The sequence below is a fragment of the Zea mays genome, chromosome 3 (assembly GCF_902167145.1).
Source record: "Zea mays cultivar B73 chromosome 3, Zm-B73-REFERENCE-NAM-5.0, whole genome shotgun sequence".
NCBI lineage: Eukaryota > Viridiplantae > Streptophyta > Magnoliopsida > Poales > Poaceae > Zea > Zea mays.
The window spans coordinates 144,481,068-144,506,354 of NC_050098.1; the positions used below are offsets into that span (position 1 = coordinate 144,481,068).

General features: G+C 42.4%; 2 protein-coding genes across 4 annotated transcripts; one reads left to right on the top strand and one right to left on the bottom strand.

Moving 5' to 3' along the window:
- The first annotated feature begins 4,012 nt into the window (after positions 1-4,012).
- On the top strand, positions 4,013-6,969 carry LOC100216756 (ubiquinol-cytochrome c reductase complex 7.8 kDa protein). 2 transcript variants are annotated; one of them, NR_132277.2, is made up of 4 exons: positions 4,013-4,193; positions 5,214-5,298; positions 6,514-6,603; positions 6,702-6,969. NR_132277.2 is itself a non-coding variant. In NM_001317369.1 (4 exons), coding segments are annotated over exons 1-4 (210 nt in total). In that variant the 5' UTR covers positions 4,065-4,191; the 3' UTR covers positions 6,735-6,969. The 2 variants fall into 2 exon arrangements, 1 of the variants encoding a protein (NP_001304298.1); NM_001317369.1 differs by having other exon boundaries at positions 4,065-4,193.
- LOC100285203 (ATP binding protein) lies at positions 6,911-16,467 on the bottom strand. 2 transcript variants are annotated; one of them, NR_182146.1, is made up of 15 exons: positions 16,049-16,467; positions 15,064-15,178; positions 14,077-14,205; positions 12,975-13,047; positions 12,562-12,672; positions 9,647-9,697; positions 9,355-9,491; positions 9,162-9,269; positions 8,964-9,037; positions 8,536-8,711; positions 8,055-8,150; positions 7,599-7,679; positions 7,453-7,503; positions 7,247-7,387; positions 6,911-7,129 (listed from the first exon to the last, which is right to left on the bottom strand). NR_182146.1 is itself a non-coding variant. In NM_001158097.2 (15 exons), exons 1-15 carry the CDS (start codon positions 16,279-16,281, stop codon positions 7,076-7,078), a joined length of 1,578 nt encoding a protein of 525 aa, NP_001151569.2. In that variant the 5' UTR covers positions 16,282-16,467; the 3' UTR covers positions 6,911-7,075. The 2 variants fall into 2 exon arrangements, 1 of the variants encoding a protein (NP_001151569.2); NM_001158097.2 differs by having other exon boundaries at positions 14,077-14,153.
- Positions 16,468-25,287: the final 8,820 nt, after the last annotated feature.

A 25,287-nucleotide genomic window follows, 5' to 3' on the forward strand; every position in this document is an offset into this window, starting at 1 on the left:
TAGATGCACGAAGCTCTTCAACATTTTTCTCCAAATGATTTGCCCATTGTTCACTGATTTCTCGTTTTGTTTCTTCAAGTGTGCGCTCCTCTTTAGCTCTGGCTAGTTGTTTTCGAAGATCTTTAATTTCACGCTTCTGAGCCTCAGCTTGAGCTTTAAAAGTAGCTTCGTCTTCTTTTATTCTATTTATCAATGAATATAATATTTTATCTTTTTCGAGACCTTCGTTCCTTAGTTCAAATACTTCGGAACGAAGGTTGCTCAGGGCCATAACGCACCCTTCGTCTTCAGCATCTTTTTGAGCCCTGAGGGCATTGCTAAGTATAAGACCCTGCAAAAAGTTTGGTTTCAATAAGTTTAAACAAATGAAAATTTTTGATTTCAACAAATAATACAAAAACCTCATTTTTGCACCTTTAAGCTATTGTACGCCAAGCTGTCGGCTAGCTCGTCTTTTGATAACACCGAGAGCCCGTTTTCTAGTGTTGGGAATCCGAAGCTCTTGCTCATCTCCCGACAGACAGAAATCTCCTTGCTGTCAGGGAGACAATACAAAAAGTCTCCTTCTCCACTGCCGTTGAATATCAACGCCCCCTTTGGATATTTCAGTTTTTGGGCGTAAAATTGGGCCTCTTGCTTTTCTTTTTCAGTCAATTTTTTCCCCGAAGCATGACGTAAAATATAATCGAAGGCTTCGGAAGATGCTTCGGGGGCGACAGTGCCAGTTTTTTCAGCCGAAATTTCTGCTGCTATTTCTGTTTCTTCGGCTTCCAAGGATTTCACCTTGGTGGGCTCTGGGGGCCCAGCTTCAGTCTCAGATTGATGCTTTGAAGCTTCGGCATCAAATACTTCGATTTGCACTTCGGAAGTCTCGCCAAATTTCTTCGGAGTAGTGCTTGAAGACTTTATTGTCTCCAATACATCCAGTACATTAACCATTCTTTTTCTCTTTGGGGTCGTCATTGGCATTGGCACCTCAATTTTTGCTGAAGGACTTAGAATTTCTGATGTCTTTGTTTCTTCAGCCCTCGGTTCTTCTATTTTTTCCGTCGCCGGCACTTCGGCCAGCCCTTCAATATTCGGCAGGGGGTTGGTTCTTTAGCTTCGGTGGCCGAAGAGGTCTCACCGACAAACTCAGGCACTGTGGCCGGTTCAATATAACGTGGCCGGTGTGTGAGAACCTTTACCCTTTTCCTCTTCGGCGCCGGCTCGCTAGGAGCGGTTGAAGCAACCTCCTTCGCAGAAGATGTATTCTTTCTTTTTTGACCCCGCGTTGGATAACGGTAGTCGGGGTAAACAAACCCAATTGCATCAAATACTCGGTTGAGTCTCTTCTTCTTTCGGCCTCCGAAGGCCGCTGATAGTGCAGTGTCTTTGGCCTTCGAGTATAATCCAAGCAATTCATCACTTATGGCCTCAATACTTTTTAGCTAGTCATCATCTGGCTCGAAGAATTTATCTCCATATTGGAATGTGTATTTCAGCCTAACTAATCCACCTTCGTCAGTTTCTCTAACGGTCTCCTTCGGCATTTCCCACTTTTCTACAAGTGGCCATATTCTGAAGGCAATGTGTTCTTGGACCAAATCCCTTGTCCCAATAAAAGAGCAAACCACGCCGAAGGCTCTCTGGCATTCTTCGGCTGCTTCATTCATTTCCACCTTCGGCCTCCGGAGGCCGAAGCGTTGCCAGATAGGGCGCATAATGATATCTTTAATATCTTCCCATGTTTTCAAGTCACTCTTCACATAAAACCATTCTGTCATCCAGTCGTCGGGCCACCTCTTTCGAAAGGTTGGCACGGGACAGCTTGACCCAGACCAGGCGTCGAAGCTGTAGCAGCCAAAATTGTTGTGATACTGCTCTTTACCCCAGGGTTTTGTCTCATACAATAGCTCATGTATGTTGCAGAAACTTTTTGCATTTGGTTCTAAACCTTGGCTCCTCATGGCCCAGACGAAGATGTCCATCCTTATGATTGCTTCGGGAGTAAGTTGATGAAGGCAGATTTCAAATATCTTTAGTACTTCCACGACAAAACTGCTCAAGGGAAACCGCAGTCCAGCCTTTAAGAAGCTTCGGAATATCACGACTTCATTCTCCTCGGGAGTCGGACAAGTTTTCTCTCCTTCGTCAGCCCTCACAATAGACAAGTCCCGAAAATATCTACCCCTCATATTGACAAGATGGCTTTGTTTAATACTTGATTTACCAAAAACCGCATGGCTTGGTCGCCAAGGTCGATCTTCGGAATCTTCACCACCACTATCCACATCATAACTGTCACTGTCACCAGTGTCTTCAGATAAACCCTCCAAAATCTCCCTAGTGATCTTCTCTGTATTGGTCTTTGCTATTGATTGAAGAAAGCCGAGATGCATCTCCTCAGAAAGGCTCAGCTTCGATTCAGCAACAGCTTTCTTATCTTCAGACATCTTCACAAATGCTGAGAAAGTGCTCTCGAAACCGAAGCTTAAAAATTTAAAAAGCCAAGTAAGTGTTGTTGCGCACAGGCTAAAAGTCGAGTGAGCAAGAGCAGATGGCAAGAAAGCGTGCCAAATAAACTCGTGGTGAGCTCTTATTTATACACCTAGTGCGTTGAAAACTGGAGGGTCCCGCTTGTCAATGACTGTTGCTATTCTAGCAAAGGAAAGGTGTTTTTTCGGACCTTCGGCTTAAGGCCTTCGTCCATGTCGCAATATGAATTTATCATTCTAGCAAATTAATATTGCGAGGGGCTACTGTTGGGGGCTTTCGGCTTCCGAAGGTCCTCAAAAACATGATTTGACAATGTTTTCCAAGTGAAATATGTGAACAGGTATCTTCGGAATCGGGTTATGAGTATACAAGAGTATGGTCAGGACGAAGCCTGAGCGAGACGAAAGGCGATTATGACGAAGGATAAGATGATCACGAAGCTGTGCGCAGAAAAGCTTCGGCATGATAACAGAGAAGGGGAACCGACTTAAAGATGAAAAGACAAATTAGACTTCGAAGAATTACTGTAGAGTTATTGATAAATGTAAAGGGCATTAATGTAATTCTACACGGGCTGCGCCCCTTGCCTATAAATAGATGAACAGTACTCCCGTATTGTTCACGCTGACTGGGCATTCGTTTTTTGCATTACGCATGTACTTTTACTTTCCGTCAAACCTAAGGTACATTTATAATTTGTTATTCTAAATATGGTAATGCAAATAAAAATAAGTTGATGATAATATATATATTATTCTTCGTATTTCACATATGAATTCTTCTTTATCATCTATGATGCTTACTAAGATTTTCTTTATTCATAACCTTCGTCCGAAATTCATTATACCCGAAGGGACATAATGTCTTGAAGGACGAAGGACTTTAATATTTAACACTTTTTATATTGCCTTGTTCTTAACTCGAAGCATTTGAGAACAAGTCACCAACAGCCATCACAAACAGTTAAGTCACAAAAACGGGACTATAAGCATGGTCTAGTTGATTAAGATGCCATAATCGTATTCCCTTTCTTTCTATAATCCCTTCACGTGTATTTCTTCCTCATGAGACAGATTTACCCTTAACTTAGAACTGCTCGTTTGAGAGATCTCCCTGTTCGCGCAATGGTCCTCGTCTGGCCTCGGGCGAGCTGGTGTCAGCCCTGCCCACGACTGGCCATTCGGCCGAATAGCCTGGCCACGACTGCCTGCCCGTGGCCGGCACATTGTTTGGGTGTATGGCGTTGTTCGCGTATTGCTGTCCATGCCGCTGTTTTGTGGTCGTGCTGCTGTTCTCATTCATGCTGCTGTTGTGTCACGTCCTGCTTCTGTCTGTTCCTAATCTCCTCTCGTCCGGCGGTGCTTTGTGTACATAGAGATCTCACGCACAAGAGACGAACGAGCAGAGCGATAACATGCAGAGATAAATCTGAATCACGAGGAGGAAATACACGTAAAGGAATTATATAAAAGTGAAGAGAATACGGTAAATGACAGGTTAATTAACTAGACCATGTTTATAGTAGCGTTTTTTCGACTTACCTGATTGTGATGCCAATATTGCGAAACACCATATTTGAAGACTCAAATATACAATTGTCTCGTCCTCGTAACCCTAGACAACCCATAAGGCCATACCCTCCAACCGCTGGATCGGGTATCGGCATTACTGGGCGCACGAGACTAGGGATTTCCCCCTTGCAATCACGAATCCATGTCGGTATTCTTCCTCTCCGTCTCTCTATATATCTACAAATTTGTTGCGTATCGGTGTATGGAATGGTCCGTGATCGTGTATTCGTCTTAGGAGTATGTTCAGCTCTCTTTTCGATTTTATCCATTCGTGACGAGGAATTGAGAAATTTGTGTGAATGTTCTATTCGCGCGAGCGGTTTCCTCCCTCCGCGACTGTCTCCCGAACCCCTTTGGGTTCGTTCCTCACGGTCGCAGATCGCTGTTTAAAGGGCAGAATTATAAATCGCGTGCTTAATGTGTAATGTAATTGTTTGTTTTGCCATTCAGCGCATCAGTGGCAGCTAGAATCACTAGACCCTTGCGTCCGAATTGCTTTAAGACAACGAATTTCAACCAAAATCTTACCAGTGCCATTTCGGCATTCCTTCCTCAACTTGGTTAGCTGTGTTCATGTCAACCCAATGGGCTCAACTCTGTTGCTTTTACCTGTTTTGTTATTGTTGTTGTGAACTGAAATATGGGAAATTTAGTTTTGTCAACCTTGACTTTGCTGAGACGAATGATTTCAGCAATCAAGGCACACCTGCGGTAATTATGCCGCGTGTAATTTGCCGCAAGTCAAGGTTCATACACTAGATAATTGTTCTCCATACACTCTTATTCAGTGTTTCAGCTTAACAATTCGACAAATTGGAATTTTCATATGTAAATGCAAATTTTCAATCTTGGGAATTTTATCTGTCACCGTTTCTACTTTAGGTAACTTGGTTTAATTTACAATTTGAAACTTTATTGATCTTGTCTTACAAGAAAAATAAGAGGATAATGTCCGGGAGCTGAATTTTATTGCTGTCACTCTGGTAGCTTTTGAGTTTCATACTTATACCTATTACTTATTGAGCGAGCAGTGTACTCTGCAGATTCCAATTTTTATACAAAAAATGTCCTTTTCCTGGATTATGCTTGAAATGTTTGAAAACACTCTTCTTTTCCTTCATCCCGTGTGTTCTTTTTATAACAGTTTGGTTTATCTTCTGCCAGGGCGGATGCTGAACCTGTTGATCAGAAGAATTACCTTGAGGAACGTTGCAAGCCGCAATGTGTAAAAACATTGTATGATTATGAGGTGTGCATACATTTCCCTTAGCCCCGTTTGGATCCTTTGCATTTAATTTCATTCTAATAATCGTAATTTTAGCCCAAATCAATTAAGTAATATGATTTTATGCATAATATATTTGTATACTACTATTGGTCATCTAGGTAAGATATTTATATGCTACATTTCTATTATAGATTACTAAGCTAAATAGTATGTTATAATTTACAGAGTAGAAATATAGTCTAGTGATACATGAAATTATATTTATCCTCCATCCTATGAATTTAAGATATGCTTATATCTTTACTTTGGAAAGTGATGGAATATCAAATTTCAAACCAAATAGCCTACTCTATTAAGTAGATTTCAATTCCCAAACGGACCTTTAAGGCCATGTTTGGTTACGCTCGGATTGGAGGGGAATTAAGTGGATTAAATCCCCTCATATTTAAATCTGACTAGTAAGGAATTTAATCTCCTTCAATCCACCCCTAACCGAAGAAGCCCTAAGAAAAATAGAAGGTTGATTTAGTAATTCCAACCACAAACCAAAAACTACTAGTATTTGCTAATTTTAGCATTGTTCTTGTGCATCACGCCATCACCTCATGGCTATATTAGGCTGCCCTCACTCGTGGCCATAAATGGATGTACAAAACACTTTTTGAGGGCTAGTTTGAAAATTTAAGTCCCCTCCGGGATTCCCGGAGATTGAGTAGAAAATGAGTTAATTTTCCCCTCAATCCTTGGGAATCCCGGAGGGGATTTAAGTTTCCAAATTAGCCCTAAGCATTGTAGATATACTGTGGACTGGGTAAAGTTTGAAATAGTTGGTGGGATAGACCCTCGTTAGTAAGAATAGGCTTATAATACAAAACTTAAAATATTGCTACAACATTCAAGCTTCAAGTCTTACATAATACATTATAGCATGTGCATGCATATCGCTTTGCCATCTCTATGGATTATAGCTACAGCAGTCCGAACAATTGGCTTTAATCCGAATCGAACAGGTGGTTGCTGTCCTTTTCTTTTCTTTTTCTTTTTTACACAGTCCACTTCAGTTGTCAAGTAGACCTATGGGAAACTTATTAGGATTTAGGGCTTTATGTTGTCTTGTTGTCAGCAGTATGTCACGAGTCAAATGGTTTTTTAAACCACTACGAGCATTGACAAGCCTAATCTTGGTGTTCATCTTGCGAAGCATCTTTCCTTGTTAAGCTTGTGTGCTGTGCACAGAAATGCGTCAAGAGAGTCGAGAGCGACGGAAGTGGGCAGAAGCACTGCACCGGCCAATATTTCGACTACTGGTCATGCGTTGACAAGTGTGTAAGTACCACTTGCGCGTTGAACAGTCACGAGTCAACATTCTTCGCTCTTGATCATCCTAATCGCCATTTTTTTTTTGCATCGAACTTGTGTTACAGGTTGCACCAAAGCTCTTCGACAAACTGAAATGATAACGGAACGCAACTTTGAAGGCGCGGCTCCTTTCAGGAAGTCAAATAGCTTTAATAAACCCATGCCTTGGCTTCTGGAATTTGTTTGCTGAACCTGTGGCAGGGAGCCTCATTTTGATACGTTTTGCTGAACCGTCTTTGTTTTTTTCCCCTGAATCTGTGTGGTATCCCAAGCGTCGAGCCCAATTTCTTTTGTATAAGAATAATGAGGTGCCCATAAAAAATTGGCCCCAAGAAGATTGTTCGAATGTACACAAGCAAAACAAATTTCCTCATAATTGGCAACTCGAATCCTAGATGTGGCAAATCACTGGATTGAGAAAAAATGTCAGGTATGGGGGTTAATCTTTCGCGTTCGAGTTTGATGGATCTTGGACCGTCTTTCCCGATGTTCCCTGTCCAAAGGGCAGAGAACAAGTGTTACTATGATGATAGTATATACCTCAATATACTTGGGTCTGGCAGGGTTTCCTTAACTGAAGCGTCAAATGTGCATGGGAGCTTGTAAATACCTGAGCTTGTGCCAAAAGATCCTCCAGTTCGGCTAAAATGTCCGAGAAAGCAGGCCGGTCGGATGGATCTGCTTCCCAACATCTCTGCATCAAGTCCAACAGCTTTGGGTGCGTCTTCTTCGGAAGTCCTGGGCGCAACCCCTGTTATGAATGACAGTACATTTAGCACGTTTCAGAGAGCATATGAGATCTCTTTCTTTACCCACCTGTCTCACACCTACAGCCGCTTGGAGAGGGGTCATGGTATCATATGGGATCTGGGAAGGAACACCAGAGTTTGAGAAATTGTCAAGATCCAGCAATTGCAACAACAAATAACCTCTAACTCTAACCCAAAAAAAGGCAACAGTACCTTGGACGTTATCAGCTCCCAGAGAACAATGGCAAAGCTGAACACATCTGCTTTGCTATCATAGGGTTGGTGGTTTATAACCTACAATGCAATGTGGCACCAAAGGTTTACCAGAAAGGTATTCAACATGCCATATCTCTTTACTATTCACTGTAAGTTGTAAGTGCGCAATCTTTTCATAGATCCAGTTTAATCTTGAAATCCTACAAAACTGTAAAGCTTTACTGTGTATATGCTTTATATACCACATTTGGGCAACCCTGTCAACAATTAACAGATCCATCCGAAAGGTTCTATGCCAGGAAAGATTTAATATACAATCACACTTAAAAGCTTCTACCAGCAGCTTGCTTCTGAAACTAGCAACATTCATAAGGTCTGGGTTTCTATATCACCAAGTTATAAAGCATAACCTTTTAATATACAATAGCACTGTTCCAGCAAATAGAGCCGTACCTCAGGCGCCATCCATCTGTATGTTCCAGTTTCAGCTGTCATGATACCTCCTTGATCCTGGAACCGAGCTACGCCAAAATCAGCCACTTTCACAGCCTAGAGAAACAAACAACAAAACCATTGATCAGTTGGAGTAATATTTTGTCAATTAAAAAGGATAGACCCAGTACCAAAGACTCTCATACGAGTGGGGTGTGAGGAAGGGATAAAGCTAGGCAAGCTTTCCCCCAAATGCGGAGAGGCTCCTTCGAACCCGTGACTAGTGTCTCAGTGAGACAGCTCTCACTACTGCACGAGCTCTACCCTTCTAATATTTGTCAATTAACATTATTTAAATTGTATGGTGCATGGCCTCAGGTGGCCCCAAATCTAAATGATACACACAATTAGAGACGGCAAATCCTCCATTTTCACTGCCAGTATTTTTTTTCATCTCATTTTCCCCTTGCGGACGAAGTGTAAATAGCTAAATGATTCATACATGATCGTTGTCCATTAGAAGGTTGGCAGTCTTTAAGTCTCTATGGATGATACCCCTTTCATGCAAGTAGCACATCCCTCGGCATACATCAACTGCAAACTTCAATAGAGTCGTGAGGTTTAGAACGTTATGCTGCTTGTGCACAAAGTCATATAAGCTTCCTCCAGACATGTATTCTGCAAGGTAATTAAAAAATGGTTAAAAGAGTATTACAAGAGGAAAATACTAAAACCTATAATGACATTGGTTAATAAGCAAGGTTAAAAATATTTTCAGCAGGTAACTAGCAATCCTAGAAAGCTGAGGTTCTAATAGGCCAGTACTATGAACATGTAGGGCTTTGCACTGCACATATTCAGGCCACATTTTCTGCACAAGTAGTTCTTTGTAGGTTTCTACTAGCCAGCAGATGCTACTGGAAATCTCACCTGTAATTATGCAAAATTGTGGTGGTTTTGTGCAAGCACCAATGAATCGCACAACATTTGTATGTTGAACTTCTCTGAAAAGTGTGGAAGATGAAAGAAAATCATTCGCCATTAAATTATTTCAACCGATTGCAAGTATGATTTAGGACATTCAACTACATCACAAAAGCCACAAGTGATCCCACAAATGTTAGATACCTTAGTATATATACTTCTTGAGTAAATTCGTTCCAAACATTCTTATTCAAATGCTCAGCTCTTAGAACTTTAACAGCTACATCCTCACCGAGGTAAGTCCCGTGATACCTTCAGATAAGCATATGCATAACACAATAAGAAAGAATTACTGAATATAAGCAACAAACTCCTCAGAAGTATAAACTGGACTCACAAGTCCCCACAAGAACCAGAAACAATCAACCCTCCCATCTTCAGAAGTCGTTTATCGATTTCCCATTCACCACCTTTAACTTGGAAGGGCAGTGTTCTTTCAGCTGCTGACGAATGAGATGAACCAGACCATGAACCCTGCGTTGAGAAGAAACGAAGCCAAAGTGTTTTCAGTTTTGGGCTATGAAACCCTACAAACCAGATCCTGCACAAACCAAAAGTAAAGCAAAACTTGCCTGCCTAATACTTAATAAACTACATTTTGCATCTGTATATGACTAGTTCGAAATTACCTCATTTCTTAAAATGGATGCTTCCAGTGCTTTGTGCAAACCATCAGTATCCTGATAATAAAATTGTGAGTTACATTTCTGGAGGGGCAAGTGAAAATTGATACTACCGCCACTTTACAAGACCCATTACCCCTACTCTGGAGTCACTGTTTCAAAACCATAGTTATTAAGGCGGTAAGGCGAGCACTCCCTTTTTACCTTTTAAGCAGAAAGGCGTAAGGCGAGACAACGCCTTTATTATATTATATTATATTATATTATATTATATTATATATATATATATATATATATTAGAACAAATATTATTTATATATCACTAATTCGAGGTAATAAACAAGCTAGCACAACTAGGACCATTTCAGCCTAATCGAACAGAGAAACAGGAAAAAAGATAAAGAAACCAACAGTCAGCCCAGCCCAACAAATTTAGGGTTACCTCACGTCCTCACCCAGCACAAATCTCTCTCTCCCTCCTTTCTCAACCGCCAGCAATTCTGTCTCACCCACTAGCGGCTTCTTCTCCTTTCTCCCTCCCCGCATCTCTACTTCTCCCTACGCGTCATCGTGCCTAAGAGGGCAGCTGATCCACCCGCGCGCTGCATGCGACTGTCGCCACGACTGGGCGCAGCCAGGGAGGTAGACTATATGCCGCTACCTCCACTTCACTTAACCCCCATCAAAACCCTACTCCCCCCCCCCAGGCGTCGCCCCGACGACGCCCCACGCCACAACGGATGCCTTACAACCCTGAGCAAGGCGAGGTAGACGCCTCACCCTGCTCGCACGCCTTAGCGCCTAAGCGACGCTTCAAGGACGCCTTAATAACCATGTTCAAAACATAAGAAAAACTTGGCTAGGAGGGAAAGACGGCCCTCCTGGTATTATATAAAGAAGAGACTGAAACATGGTCCGGCCGAGAAAACCCCTGAACACTAGCCCTCCATCACTAACGGGTCGATCGACTGCCAACTCTGCAATGGCCCAGCAGAGGGTGGCGCACAGGATATCGATCCCCAAGAGCGGACGGGACACAACGAGGGGATTTTTTGAACCAATCCTGAAATTCACCCCCGAGGGGGATCGAACCCGGGACCTGGAGGTGCTATTCGGAAGCCTTAACCATTAAGCTAGAGTCCCTTTCGCCTGTTTCAAAACATAAGTCCGGAGAAGAAAACAAGGCTGCAGTTAATGCAACTTTGCCACTCACTAACCTATTTTATTGATGTGAAAGAGCATAGATAATTGTAGTTAATGAGGGGCATATGGCCATTTTCCATCAAACTTTTGCTAAGAGGTTTAGAGCCTCCCTGGGCCTGCTACAAATGGTTGACCACTAGGCTTCGGATCAGATGCATTAGATGATCAATGTGCGCCACGGGTGTTGGTAGAAATATGGATTCATATATAACTAGAAAACAAGTTCAAGTTCATTTAGACACAAAAAAGGGGGAGCAAGGTTGATTCAGAGATTGATGATGAATCACAATATTTTGGCAAAGTTGTGCATACTTAATGCAAAACAACAAGACAATTGCGGTAATATCCAAGGTTTTAAAGTCGTCCGACTAATCGCGATTAGTCGGCCTTATCGCTAGTCTGAGCTCGATTAGGGTCTCCAACTCGACTAGAGCGACTAGGTACCGATTAGTCGTCCTAGTCGCCGACTAATCGCGATTAGTCGTCCGACTAGGGGTTATGGTCGACTAGTTATGCTTGTTTTGGGCCACTAATCCGACCTCTATTATGTGGGTCGGCTCACCATCTGTACACAACATAAACATTGTTTTGCCCTACGCCCCTGCATGTACCAATACGGTACGCACTGTTGCGTGTGCGCTCTTCCGCAGCGCAACCACCCCTTCTCCAACATCGCCGCTGCCCTCCTCTCCTGCCGCCCTGTTGTGCTCTGGCGACCCTCTGCTCGAGCAGCAGTTGCGCCCCCTCCATCACGCGCCGACTGTAGTCTGCAGAGGTCCCCCTTCAGCGTGCTTCCGTCCTTCTTTGTTGTCTGCTCAGAGGCTGAACAGGCGAGTAGGCGACCACTCCTCTGTTGTCTATTCACTTGATTGTTGTGCCACTGCATATGAGAATAGGAGGCGGCATAATAATGTTGAAGTCATCTTCCCAGAATCTGTGTTGCCACAGCCCTAGAACGATGGCAGTGGCTTTGGTACAGTTCATGCAGTCCAGCTAGGCAGCTACAACTATATATATTCATATATATTGATACACACACATATGGTCCTGTTACAGGTGGACGACTATAGGACGACTAGGAGTCGACTAGACTCGACTAATCGAGCAAATCGACGACTAATCGTGATTAGTCACCTTATCGGTGCTCAGGCGACTAGAGTCGACTAGCCGACTTTAAAACCTTGGTAATATCTATTAAGTATGTTCGATGACCTCTTAACTCTATCCTAGTTCGGTTTACTTACAAATGAGACCATAAGATGTCGATTAGTTGATTAAGTGGAGCAGATTTCAGATCGGACCCCTTGCATCCTTATAGCTAACCAACCATGTGCACGACTGCACGTATTAAATGAGGTACTGCAGGCCTCAAAAAAGTTTCTACCAAATTTATAGGTATGGTGTTGTCGTGTTGTGAAGGATTAGTACCTCATGTAAGAAATTTGCAGACGTGTAAATGGTTATTCCATAAGGCTTGCTTCAAATAGGTTATCATGTAACTGCACATAGCTAGATAATTTACTAGCATCAGAATAAACTGTTAAGGGTGCCCTCGCTCAAGATGAATTTTATTACTGAACTCACATTGCTAACAAAAAACAAATCCTTAGTCTCAAGCAAGTTGGGTGGGGTTAACCGGTTAACTGGTCTAGGAACAACCACAATACACCGATCTCAATAATTCAATATAATGCCGTGATAAAGGTCTAACATATTACCTTAATGGGCCAGCCATCAACAACGAAAACATCAAGAGAATAGCCATCATGAGTAGAGAAAACATGTGCTTCTCTGATGTTCAATCCAATGTCAGATAGCAATGCAGATAGCTGGGCAAGACATGTTTAGTTAGATGCTGTACTGTGAATAAAAGGTCCAATTATGTGTATCGCAAAGTGTACAGTCCAATACATGATTGAATGCAGAATATCCTTTAGCAAGATAGAAATTAACCAGGAGTGCTCAAATTAGACCACAAGATATCAAATATATATATAAAAAATCTCGAGCATGACAACATTAGTGGTAAAGCTTTGTATATTGATTAAAAAATGCTATAACATCTTGGTATCTTAAATATGTATGAAAACACGAGGATTATTTAAAATAAAAGGTACACAAAATTGCTGACCTGACTAAGGAGCTTTGGCTTGTCGATTGTGGAGAATACTACCTCATGAATGTGAGTATATGGTGTGTCCTGCCTGTGAATTATACATTGACAAATAAAGTTTTGTCAAACATTTTGTCTTGTGCATGTTGTAGTTATTCATGCAACTGCAACTCCAGTGTTTTTTTTTGGGGGGGGGGGGGGGGGGTACAGAGCAATTTGTGATGGATTTTTTCAGGCAGACATGAGAAGTATCACTATTCTGCATTTGCTTGTTTATCTGATGCAGACTACATAAATTAATGTGTAATTTTGTACAAGGTCAACATGTTTGATCTGTGTGTCTCATTGACTCCAAGTTTCCAACATACTTTAGTATTCAAAGGGTCACAATCTTTGCAATATTTAGAAGGAAGGTAAAGGAAACAGGCAACTACGGCGTACAAAGGCTGGACATTGCCCACCAGGCCAAGTTAAATGTCGAGCCAGGGTTTTGAGTTGCACCTTTTCAAAAGATTCTATAAAATTAACTGAAAGCTGCATTTTCTGTGCACAGACAAAAATAAAACTAAAAGGACTTTGACGATCATCCATGAATTCAGGAATATCAACTTGTCTGCAATATATGGACTCTTAAAATAATTAAGTAAATTTTATTTGTACCTCCTAATATCGAATACACTTGCTATTTTTTTGCGTTCACTTGGCTTTGTCTTAAATCAAATTTCTCTAACTTTGACAAACTTTTTAGAAAAAAATATACATCTATGAGTTCAAATAAATGCTCTTGGGTGATGTAAATGTTTATACATTTTTCTAAACAAAACTTGATCATTACAGAAGTTTGACTTAGGATAAAGCTAAAGTGAACTATAATTTGGAAACATAGGGAGTACTCCAATAATTGTGTTACAAGTATCCTAGGACATAAAGACATTCTAAGATATATAACCACTCAAACAGTGTGTGGAAGAATTGTAACTTAGGTAAAGTGAAGACAATGCAAGGCAAAAAAAATTACTACAGTCTACATAAGGCAATGAGCTACATGTTACTATCATTGTAGCATTCAATTTGGGGATCCTCAAAATCTTTTGAAGCAGCACATTTCATAGGCATCTACCTTACAGAGAGATCATCACCATCACCATCCCCTTCTTCAGATGCATCGGAGTCGTTTGCAGGATCAATATCTTCAATCTTCGATCAAAGGTTTGAGTCAATTTGACAACTCCAATTTCTATTGGCGATACTATAGATAATCAAGCATTAATGCATGGGAAAACATTTAACCTTGATACGAGATGAAAGAAAAGGTAAAATCGCAATCTAATAAATATATATTCCTAGTACCTAAAACACTAGACCAACCAAATATTAAAGCACTATATGGATTGCCTGTAAATACTAAAGTAGTTTACTATCTAATCGAAAAAAACATAAACAGAAAAATTACTAGCAAGCTGTTGAGCTCAGCTCGAGGTAGATTTCTGTCCTTGTACACTGTAAATACATCTTAGCAGTTTAGCACCAATAAAACAAAAAAAAACAAACTACAGACTCAATTCCTCTTAACTACAGTATCTTTTAGTTGAATTCCCACATAATCATCCATAAAAGATACCCTAACATAAATTTGGCAAGTGAAATTATTTCTACCTCTTATGGTAACTGATGCTTTTCAATCCAACTTACCCTTCATAGTTCATACTTAAAAAATACACATCAAACTATCAAAAAATAACTGCAATCAGCATCCATGCGGCCGCCACCTTGCCATACTAGTGCTGGCCCGGGAAGCTCCCTGGAATCCCTCTAAGCCCAGAGGCCACAGGTAAGGCCCAAACCCCCAACCCTGAATTCTAGCTTCAAAGGGGTTGGGGATGACACAATCGTGACATTAGTTGATTGGCTGAAAAAAAAGTGTGGGGAGGCTTCAAATCACTTGAGTGAGGTTTAGCTTTCCTGTTCTTTTCTGAAACTAAACTTCAGTACCAATAAAATAAATTAAAGCCAGTAGCCACTAAAAGTAGCTACTGCTATCATATAGCACATAGTAGTTTATTGCAGAACTTTACAAACTCTAAACCAACATATGGAAGAGCTTTACCCTCAAGAAACGAACATAGAATGCAGGGCGCCTATCAGGGTCCTTTGCTTCCGCTAAGACATTCTGGTGGACCAAGACATCGGTTGCTTTGTCAACATTGATATCCAGCTGATAGCTACAGTATGAGCAAAAAGAAGAGAAACCAATGTTAGTGTCATGATTAGTTGATTATACAAATAAGACAACTGAAGAATTAAAAATTAACTACCAGTCTACCCCACCCGCGAAGAATACAGAGGCAAGCTACAAGACTAAGGGATAAGACTCTGACTATGTGTTCAATACAAGGGATAACTACAAGACTAAGGGCTAGTATGCAATTGTTAAGCCACACTGCGCTCTTGAACATATTAGTTTGTAAGAATATTTGCTAACTTGAGAAATTTTGCTGTTACCCATCTAAAAGAGACACTTTGGAATTTTATTTTTTATATAGGTAATACAATAATTCAGAACGAGGACGAAAGCTTTCCTTTTTCTGGAAGAGTGTGAGCCAGCAGATGATTCTAAGAAACCCTGTTCACTCCATTTATTTCGCACGTTAGCTTGATCACAGAGCACACCAGATCAAAATCGAGCTAGACATGGCTGCTGGGTATCATTCCAACATCAAAGTATTGTAAAATTGTAAATCCATCCAGTCCTCAAGGAAACAGTACCGAGTCAACTCCGATTCCATCGCCGAGTCAAACAAACAATCTCTTAGCACATCAAGCACGAAAGCACCAGTGGGAGCTAACCAAAAGGTCAAACATAAACATGCTACAAAAATCCACACGAAGTTCGCCACTAAGTTTCACGATGGCCACCCAAAAAGCTCAAAGCCGAAACGAGCACGCTCCCCTCCTTGACTGAAACAATGAGCACAGATTTCCTGCTTGCACAGCAGTCGTTGCCTTTCCACAACCGAGGGACTCTAAAGTCTAAACCACGGCAAGCCAGCAAGCCTAAGATGCGGTAGGTGAGTGTGGTAATGGATCACGACCTGTGCGGGAGCCGCCCGAAATGTGCGGCGAGCCTGTCGCGGAACTCGGGGTCGGACGCCTCCGCGTGGCCGTCGGCGACGAGGCGCTCGAGCACCTCGGCGCAGATGTCGCTGGCGCCTCCTCTGCCCCCGCTCCCAACGGAGCCAGAGGGCGCTGGGGCTGCGTCTACGCGCGGCGGGGACGAGCTCTCCCCGACGCCCTCCTCGACGGGCCCACCCTCCGCCGCCACCATCCCCCGGCCTCTGTCCCGCCTCCACCACGCCGCACCGTCACCTGCCCCGCATCGTCACCCCTCGCGCCTCCTTAGCTTCGTCTAGCTCGCCCCAGTCGCGTGTTCTAGAAGCTCCGCGGCGCTGGGCGCTCCTGGGAAGTCGAAGGCGAGAATGATAGGAGTGTGGGACAGTGACAGAAGACGAAGGAACTTTTAACGCGCGAGTTGTGAAAAAAATATATGAGAAATTGTTGCGAGGGGAGAGCTTAAGACCCGGTTTATTTTTTTAATGAAGATAATCTAAATATTGTGGAGATTAACTGCGGAGAAAGAAAAAAGAGTCTATAAGATTTAGGATGTAGAAAGTGATGGTTTTAGTATCATAATGATTAAGACGATTTTGTGTTCACGTGGATTTTAGACGATTTTGAGTAAAATGATTCTTATAAAAGTAGGCTAAAAAGCTAGACATTTGACACCAGCTTATGATGGCCAGAAGCTAAAAGAATAGAAACAAACATGACCTAATGACCTAAGACTGTCCATAGTATTTCTCTCTAAATCTCTCCTTATGTATCCCACTTTGGTACCATGTCTACAAGATTTCACTCTCTACGTTTTCATCTTATGCGAACGTTTGTATGAGAATTTTTTCCTCGTCCTCATTCAGTGCATGGACAAATCCCTAACGATGATCCCCGCCCACGCTTAAATTATAATTAATATGTGCTTCCTTTGTTATTGATGCAAAATATTATCGCTTATGCATATTATCGGATGTAAAAAATCATAATGTGTACATTAAAACGAATACATTTCTACAATGAGTTACTTTCTTGATAAAAAAATAATTAGTTAATTATTGCACGAAAACATGGACAAGTGAAAAGTTTAATGGGTCCTCGCGGTAAACGGTGATGGAAAATACTTTCCCATTTCTATCCTCACTAGTCGGCTACCCGTGCGTTGCGACGGCTCACAACAATACCCATGTAAATTATCCACCAAAAATATCTCAAGATTTTTTATTGATTGTTTACGGTCTTCACATAATATTTTTTATGAACGCACGGGTACCATAGGCAGCAAATCAGAGACCTCATCCCTCGCCACCCCCACTTCCAAGGTTTCGTAGAGCAGGAGGGGAAGGAAAGAGGTGGGCATACCTGTTCGTTGCCGGAGAATGACACGACGAAGACCTGGGCATCTGGAGGCGACATAGGTAGTATACCGATAGATAGGGAGAGAGCACTGAAAGTCGCCTAGAGGGGGGGTGAATAGGGTGAATCTGAAATTTACAAACTAAATCTCAACTACAAGTCGGGTTAGCGTTAGAAATATAATCGAGTCGAGAGAGAGGGTGCAAAACAAATTGCAAGCGAATAAAGAGTGTGACACACGGATTTGTTTTACCGAGGTTCGGTTCTCGCAAACCTACTCCCCGTTGAGGTGGTCACAAAGACCGGGTCTCTTTCAACTCTTTCCCTCTCTCAAACGGTCCCTCGGACCGAGTGAGTTTCTCTTCTCAATCAAACGGGAACAAAACTTCCCCGCAAGGACCACCACACAATTGGTGTCTCTTGCCTTGGTTACAATTGAGTTGTTCGCAAGAAAGAATGAAAGAAGGAAGCAATCCAAGCGCAAGAGCTCAAAAGAACACAACAAATCTCTCTCACTAATCACTAAAGCTTTGTGTGGAATTGGGAGAGGATTTGATCACTTGGTGTGTCTTGTATTGAATGCTTAGCTCTTGTAAGTAGTTGGAAGGTGGAAAACTTGGATGACTTGAATGTGGGGTGGTTGGGGTATTTATAACCCCAACCACCAAACTAGCCGTTTGGTGAAGGCTGCTGTCGACGGGCGCACCGGACAGTCCGGTGCGCCACCGGACAGTGTCTGGTGCGTCAGCCACGTCACCCGGCCGTTAGGGTTCGACCGTTGGAGCTCTGTCTTGTGGGCCCGCCTGGCTGTTCGGTGGCGCACCGGACAAGTCCTGTAGACTGTCCGGTGTGCCACTCGCGCGTGCACTGCTCCTCTGCGCGCGCAGGCGCGCATTTAATGCGTTGCAGTCGACCATTGCGCGCGAAGTAGCCGTTGCTCCGCTGGCTCACCGGACAGTCCGGTGTGCACCGGACATGTCCGGTGAATTTTAGCGGAGCGGAAATCCGAAGCTGGCGAGTTCAGAGTCGCTCTTACTTGGGGCACCGGACACTGTCCGGTGGTGCACCGGACAGTCCGGTGAATTATAGCGAAGCGCCTCTGAGAATTCCCGAAGGTGAAGTGTTCAGCTTGGAGTCCCCTGGTGCACCGGACACTGTCCGATGGCACACCGGACAGTCCGGTGCGCCAGACCAGGGCACACTTCAGTTATCCCTTGCTCTTTTTGTTGAACCCTTTTCTTTGTCTTTTTATTGGCTTTTTGTGAACCTTTGGCACCTGTATAACTTATAGACTAGAGCAAACTAGTTAGTCCAATTATTTGTGTTGGGCAATTCAACCACCAAAATTAATTAGGAAATAGGTGTAAGCCTAATTCCCTTTCAATCTCCCCCTTTTTGGTGATTGATGCCAACACAAACCAAAGCAAGTATAGAAGTGCATAATTGAACTAGTTTGCATAATGTAAGTGCAAAGGTTACTTAGAATTGAGCCAATATAAATTCATAAGATACGCATGGATTGTTTCTTTATTTTTATCATTTTGGACCACGCTTGCACCACATGTTTTGTTTTGCAAATCCTTTTGTAAATTCTTTTCAAATTCCTTTTGCAAATAGTCAAAGGTAAATGAATAAGATTTTGCGAAGAATTTTCAAGATTTGAAATTTTCTCCCCCTGTTTCAAATGCTTTTCCTTTGACTAAACAAAACTCCCCCTCGATAAAATTCCTCCTCTTAGTGTTCAAGAGGGTTTTTAAGATATCAATTTTTGAAGATGCTACTTTCTCCCCCTTTTGAACATAATAAGATACCAATTTGAAAAACTTTTTTTAAATAAGGGTGGTGGTGCGGTCCTTTTGCTTTGGGCTAATACTTTCTCCCCTTTGGCATGAATCGCCAAAAACGGATACTTTGAATGAAATATAAGCCCTTTGCTAACTACTTTCTCCCCTTTGGCAAATAAAACATGAGTGAAGATTATACCAAAGACGGAGAGTTGCTTGGAGCGACGACGAAGGATGAGTTATGGAGTGGAGTGGAAGCCTTTGTCTTCGCCGAAGACTCCAATTCCCTTTCAATATACCTATGACTTGGTTTGAAATTCACTTGAAAACACATTAGTCATAGCATATAAAAGAGATATGATCAAAGGTATAGTTATGAGCTATGGATGCAAGACATCAAAAGAAATTCCTAGAATCAAGAATATTTAGCTCATGCCTAAGTTTGTTATAAGTTTGATCATCTAGTGGCTTGGTCAAGATATCGGCTAATTGATCTTTAGTGTTAATATACGCAATCTCGATATCTCCCTTTTGTTGGTGATCCTTTAAGAAATGATACCGAATGGCTATGTGTTTAGTGCGGCTATGCTCAACGGGATTATCCGCCATGCGGATTGCACTCTCATTATCACATAGAAGAGGAACTTTGGTTAATTTGTAACCATAGTCCCTAAGGGTTTGCCTCATCCAAAGCAATTGCGCGCAACAATGTCCTGTGGCAATATACTCGACTTCGGCGGTAGAAAGAGCGACAGAATTTTGCTTCTTTGAAGCCCAAGACACCAAGGATCTTCCCAAGAACTGGCAAGTCCCCGATGTGCTCTTTCTATTAATCTTACACCCTGCCCAATCGACATCCGAATAACCAATTAAATCAAATGTGGATCCCCGAGGGTACCAAAGTCCAAACTTAGGAGTATAAGCCAAATATCTCAAGATTCGTTTTACGGCCGTAAGGTGAGCTTCCTTAGGGTCGGCTTGGAATCTTGCACACATGCATACGGGAAGCATAATGTCCGGTCGAGATGCACATAAATAGAGTAGTGAACCTATCATCGACCGGTATACCTTTTGATCTACGGATTTACCTTCCGTGTCGAGGTCGAGATGCCCATTGGTTCCCATGGGTGTCTTGATGGGCTTGACATCCTTCATCCCAAACTTGCTTAGAATGTCTTGAGTATACTTCGTTTGGCTAATGAAGGTGCCCTCTTGGAGTTGCTTCACTTGAAATCCTAAGAAATACTTCAACTCCCCCATCATTGACATCTCGAATTTCTGTGTCATGATCCTACTAAATTCTTCACATGTAGATTCGTTAGTAGACCCAAATATGATATCATCAACATATATTTGGCATACAAACAAATCATTGTCAAGAGTTTTAGTAAATAAAGTAGGATCGGCCTTTCCGACTTTGAAGCCATTAGTGATAAGAAAATCTCTTAGGCATTCATACCATGCTCTTGGGGCTTGCTTGAGCCCATAAAGCGCCTTAGAGAGTTTATATACGTGATTAGGATACTCACTATCTTCAAAGTCGGGAGGTTGCTCAACATAGACCTCTTCCTTGATTGGTCCATTGAGGAAGGCACTCTTCACGTCCATTTGGTAAAGCTTGAAGCCATGGTAAGTAGCATAGGCTAATAGTATACGATTTGACTCAAGCCTAGCTACGGGTGCATAGGTTTCACCGAAATCCAAACCTTCGACTTGTGAATATCCTTTGGCCACAAGTCGGGCTTTGTTCCTTGTCACCACACCATGCTCGTCTTGCTTGTTGCGGAAGACCCACTTGGTTCCTACAACATTTTGATTAGGACGTGGAACCAAATGCCATACCTCATTCCTAGTGAAGTTGTTGAGCTCCTCTTGTATCGCCACCACCCAATCTGAATCTTGTAGTGCTTCCTCTACCCTGTGTGGCTCAATAGAGGAAACAAAAGAGTAATGCTCACAAAAATGTGCAACACGAGATCTAGTGGTTACCCCCTTATGAATGTCGCCAAGGATGGTGTCGACGGGGTGATCTCGTTGGATTGCTTGGTGGACTCTTGGGTGTGGCGGTCTAGGTTCTTCATCCTCCTTGTCTTGATCATTTGCATCTCCCCCTTGATCATTGTCGTCATCTTGAGGTGGCTCATCTCTTTGATGTTCTCCTTCATCAACTTGAGCCTCATCCTCATTTTGAGTTGGTGGAGATGCTTGCGTGGAGGAGGATGATTGATCTTGTGCATTTGGAGGCTCTTTGGATTCCTTAGGACACACATCCCCAATGGACATGTTCCTTAGCGCGACGCACGGAGCCTCTTCATTACCTATCTCATCAAGATCAACTTGCTCTACTTGAGAGCCGTTAGTCTCATAAAACACAATGTCACAAGAAACTTCAACTAGCCCCGAGGACTTGTTAAAGACTCTATATGCCCTTGTGTTTGAATCATATCCTAGTAAAAAGCCTTCTACATTCATAGGAGCAAATTTAGATTTTCTACCTCTTTTAACAAAAATAAAGCATTTGCTACCAAAGACTCTAAAATATGAAATATTGGGCTTTTTATCGGTTAGGAGTTCGTATGATGTCTTCTTGAGGATTCGGTGTAGATACAACCGGTTGATGGCGTAGCAGGCGGTGTTGACCGCCTCGGCCCAAAACCGATATAAAGTCTTGTACTCATCAAGCATGGTTCTTGCCATGTCCAATAGAGTTCTATTCTTCCTCTCCACTACACCATTTTGTTGTGGGGTGTAGGGAGAAGAGAACTCATGCTTGATGCCCTCCTCCTCAAGGAAGCCTTCAATTTGAGAGTTCTTGAACTCTGTCCCGTTGTCGCATCTAATTTTCTTGATCCTTAAGCCGAACTCGTTTTGAGCCCGTCTCAAGAATCCTCTTAAGGTCTCTTGGGTATGAGATTTTTCCTGCAAAAAGAATACCCAAGTGAAGCGAGAATAATCATCCACAATAACTAGACAGTACTTACTCCCGCCGATGCTTATGTAAGCTATCGGGCCGAATAGGTCCATGTGTAGGAGCTCCAGTGGCCTGTCAGTCATCATGATGTTCTTATGTGGATGATGAACACCAACTTGCTTCCTTGCTTGGCATGCGCTACAAATCATGTCTTTCTCAAAATGAACATTTGTTAATCCTAAAATGTGCTCTCCCTTCAGAAGCTTATGAAGATTCTTCATTCCAACATGGGCTAGTCGGCGGTGCCAGAGCCAACCCATGTTAGTCTTAGCAATTAAGCAAGTGTCGAGTTCAGCTCTATCAAAGTCTACCAAGTATAGCTGACCCTCTAACACTCCCTTAAATGCTATTGAATCATCACTTCTTCTAAAGACGGTGACACCTACATCAGTAAAAAGACAGTTGTAGCCCATTTGACATAATTGAGATATGAAAAGCAAATTGTAATCTAATGAATCAACAAGAAAAACATTGGAAATGGAATGGTCAGGAGATATGGCTATTTTACCCAAACCTTTGACCAAACCTTGGTTTCCATCCCCGAATGTGATAGCTCGTTGGGGATCTTGGTTTTTCTCATAGGAGGAGAACATCTTCTTCTCCCCTGTCATGTGGTTTGTGCACCCGCTATCGATAATCCAACTTGAGCCCCCCGGATGCATAAACCTACAAAACAATTTTAGTTCTTGACTTTAGGTACCCAAATGGTTTTGGGTCCTTTGGCATTAGATACAAGAACTTTGGGTACCCAAACACAAGTCTTTGATCCCTTGTGTTTGCCCCCAACATACTTGGCAACTACCTTGCCGGATTTGTTAGTTAACACATAAGAAGCATCAAAAGTTTTAAATGAGATGCTATGGTCATTTGATGCACTAGGAGTTTCCTTCTTAGGCAACTTAGCACGGGTTGGTTGCCTAGAGCTAGATGTCTCACCCTTATACATAAAAGCATGATTAGAGCCAGAGTGAGACTTCCTAGAGTGAATTCTCCTAATTTTGCTCTCAGGATAACCAACAGGGTACAAAATGTAACCCTCGTTATCTTGAGGCATGGGAGCCTTGCCCTTAACAAAATTAGACAATCTTTTAGGAGGGGCATTAATTTTGACATTGTCCCCCTTTTGGAAGCCAATGCCATCCTTGATGCCAGGGCGTCTCCCACTATAAAGCATACTACGAGCAAATTTAAATTTTTCATTTTTCAAGTTCATGCTCGGCAATTTTAGCATCTAATTTTGCTATATGATCATCATGAATAGTATCAATATCAACATCTCTACATTTAGTGCAAATAGAAGTATGTTCAACGGTAGATGTGGAGGGTTTGCTAGATTTTAATTCTACAACCTTAGCATGCAATATATCATTTTTACTTCTAAGGTCGGAAATGGAAGCATTGCAAACATCTAATTCTTTAGCCTTAGTAAGCAATTTTTTATTTTCATTCCTAAGGCTAGCAAGAGAAATGTTCAATTCTTCAATCTTAGCAAGCAAATCAACATTATCATTTCTAGGATTGGGAATTGAAACATCACAAGCATTTCAATCAACCTTAGCAATTAAATTAGCATTCTCATTTCTAAGGTTGTCAATAATCTCATGGCAAGTGCTTAGCTCACTAGATAATTTTTCACATTTCTCTACTTCTAGAGCATAAGCATTTTTAACCTTAACATGCTTCTTATTTTCTTTAATAAGGAAGTCCTCTTGGGTGTCTAAAAGATCATCCTTTTCATGAATAGCACTAATCAATTCATTTAATTTTTCCTTTTGTTGCATGTTTAGGTTGGCAAAAAGAATGTGCAAGTTATCCTCCTCATTACTAGCATTATCCTCATCGCTATAGGTTTCATATTTGGTGGAGGATCTTGATTTTACCTTCTTCCTTTTGCCGTCCTTTGCCATGAGGCACTTGTGGCCGACGTTGGGGAAGAGAAGTCCCTTGGTGACGGCGATATTTGCGGCGTCCTCGTCGGAGGAGGAGTCGGTGGAGCTCTCGTCGGAGTCCCACTCCCGGTAAACATGGGCATCGCCGCCCTTCTTCTTGTAATACTTCTTCTTCTCCCCTTCTTGTCGTCGCCCCTGTCACTGTCACTAGAAATAGGATATTTTGCAATAAAATGACCGGGCTTACCACACTTGTAGCAAACTTTCTTCGAGCGGGGTTTGTAATCCTTCCCCCTCCTTTGCTTGAGGATTTGGCGGAAGCTCTTGATGATGAGCGCCATTTCCTCATTGTCGAGCTTGGAGGCGTCGATGGGTGTTCTACTCGATGTAGACTCCTCTTTCTTCTCCTCCGTCGCCTTAAATGCGACCGGTTGTGCTTCGGACGTGGAGGGGCCATCAAGCTCGTTGATCTTCTTTGAGCCTTTGATCATCAATTCAAAGCTCACAAAATTCCCGATTACTTCCTCGGGAGTCATCAGTGTATATCTAGGATTGCCACAAATTAATTGAACTTGAGTAGGGTTAAGGAAAACAAGTGATCTTAGAATAACCTTAACCATTTCGTGGTCATCCCATTTTTTGCTCCCGAGGTTGCGCACTTGGTTCACCAAGGTTTTGAGCCGGTTGTACATGTCTTGTGGCTCCTCCCCTTGGCGAAGTCGGAAGCGACCGAGCTCCCCCTCGATCGTTTCCCGCTTGGTGATTTTGGTCACCTCATCTCCTTCGTGCGCGGTTTTTAGCGTGTCCTAAATCTCCTTAGCACCTTTCAACCCTTGCACCTTATTATACTCCTCTCGACTTAGAGAGGCGAGGAGTATAGTTGAGGCTTGGGAGTTGAAGTGTTGGATTTGGGCCACTTCGTCCTCATCATAATCTTCATCCCCTACAGATGGTACCTGTACACCAAACTCAACAACTTCCCATATACTTTTGTGGAGTGAGGTTAGGTGAAATCGCATCAAATCACTCCACCTAGCATAATCTTCACCATCAAACGTTGGTGGTTTGCCTAATGGGACGGAAAGTAAAGGTGTATGTTTAGGAATGCGAGGATATCGTAGGGGGATCTTACTAAACTTCTTGCGCTCATGGCGCTTAGAAGTAATGGATGGCGCGTCGGAGCCGAAGGTGGAAGGTGATGAAGTATCGGTCTCGTAGTAGAC

Bases quoted from the DNA above. Each gene is read 5' to 3' on its own strand.
- LOC100216756 (NM_001317369.1), top strand. The intron at 5,299-6,513 runs GTGTGCATACAT...TGCTGTGCACAG, and splicing joins AAACATTGTATGATTATGAG to AAATGCGTCAAGAGAGTCGA. The intron at 6,604-6,701 runs GTAAGTACCACT...CTTGTGTTACAG, and splicing joins GGTCATGCGTTGACAAGTGT to GTTGCACCAAAGCTCTTCGA.
- LOC100285203 (NM_001158097.2), bottom strand. From the start codon at position 16,281: ATGGTGGCGGCGGAGGGTGGGCCCGTCGAGGAGGGCGTCGGGGAGAGC. The intron at 15,179-16,048 runs GTCGTGATCCAT...CTCATACTGTAG, and splicing joins TTCGGGCGGCTCCCGCACAG to CTATCAGCTGGATATCAATG. The intron at 7,388-7,452 runs GTGGGTAAAGAA...CATTCATAACAG, and splicing joins CGGCTGTAGGTGTGAGACAG to GGGTTGCGCCCAGGACTTCC.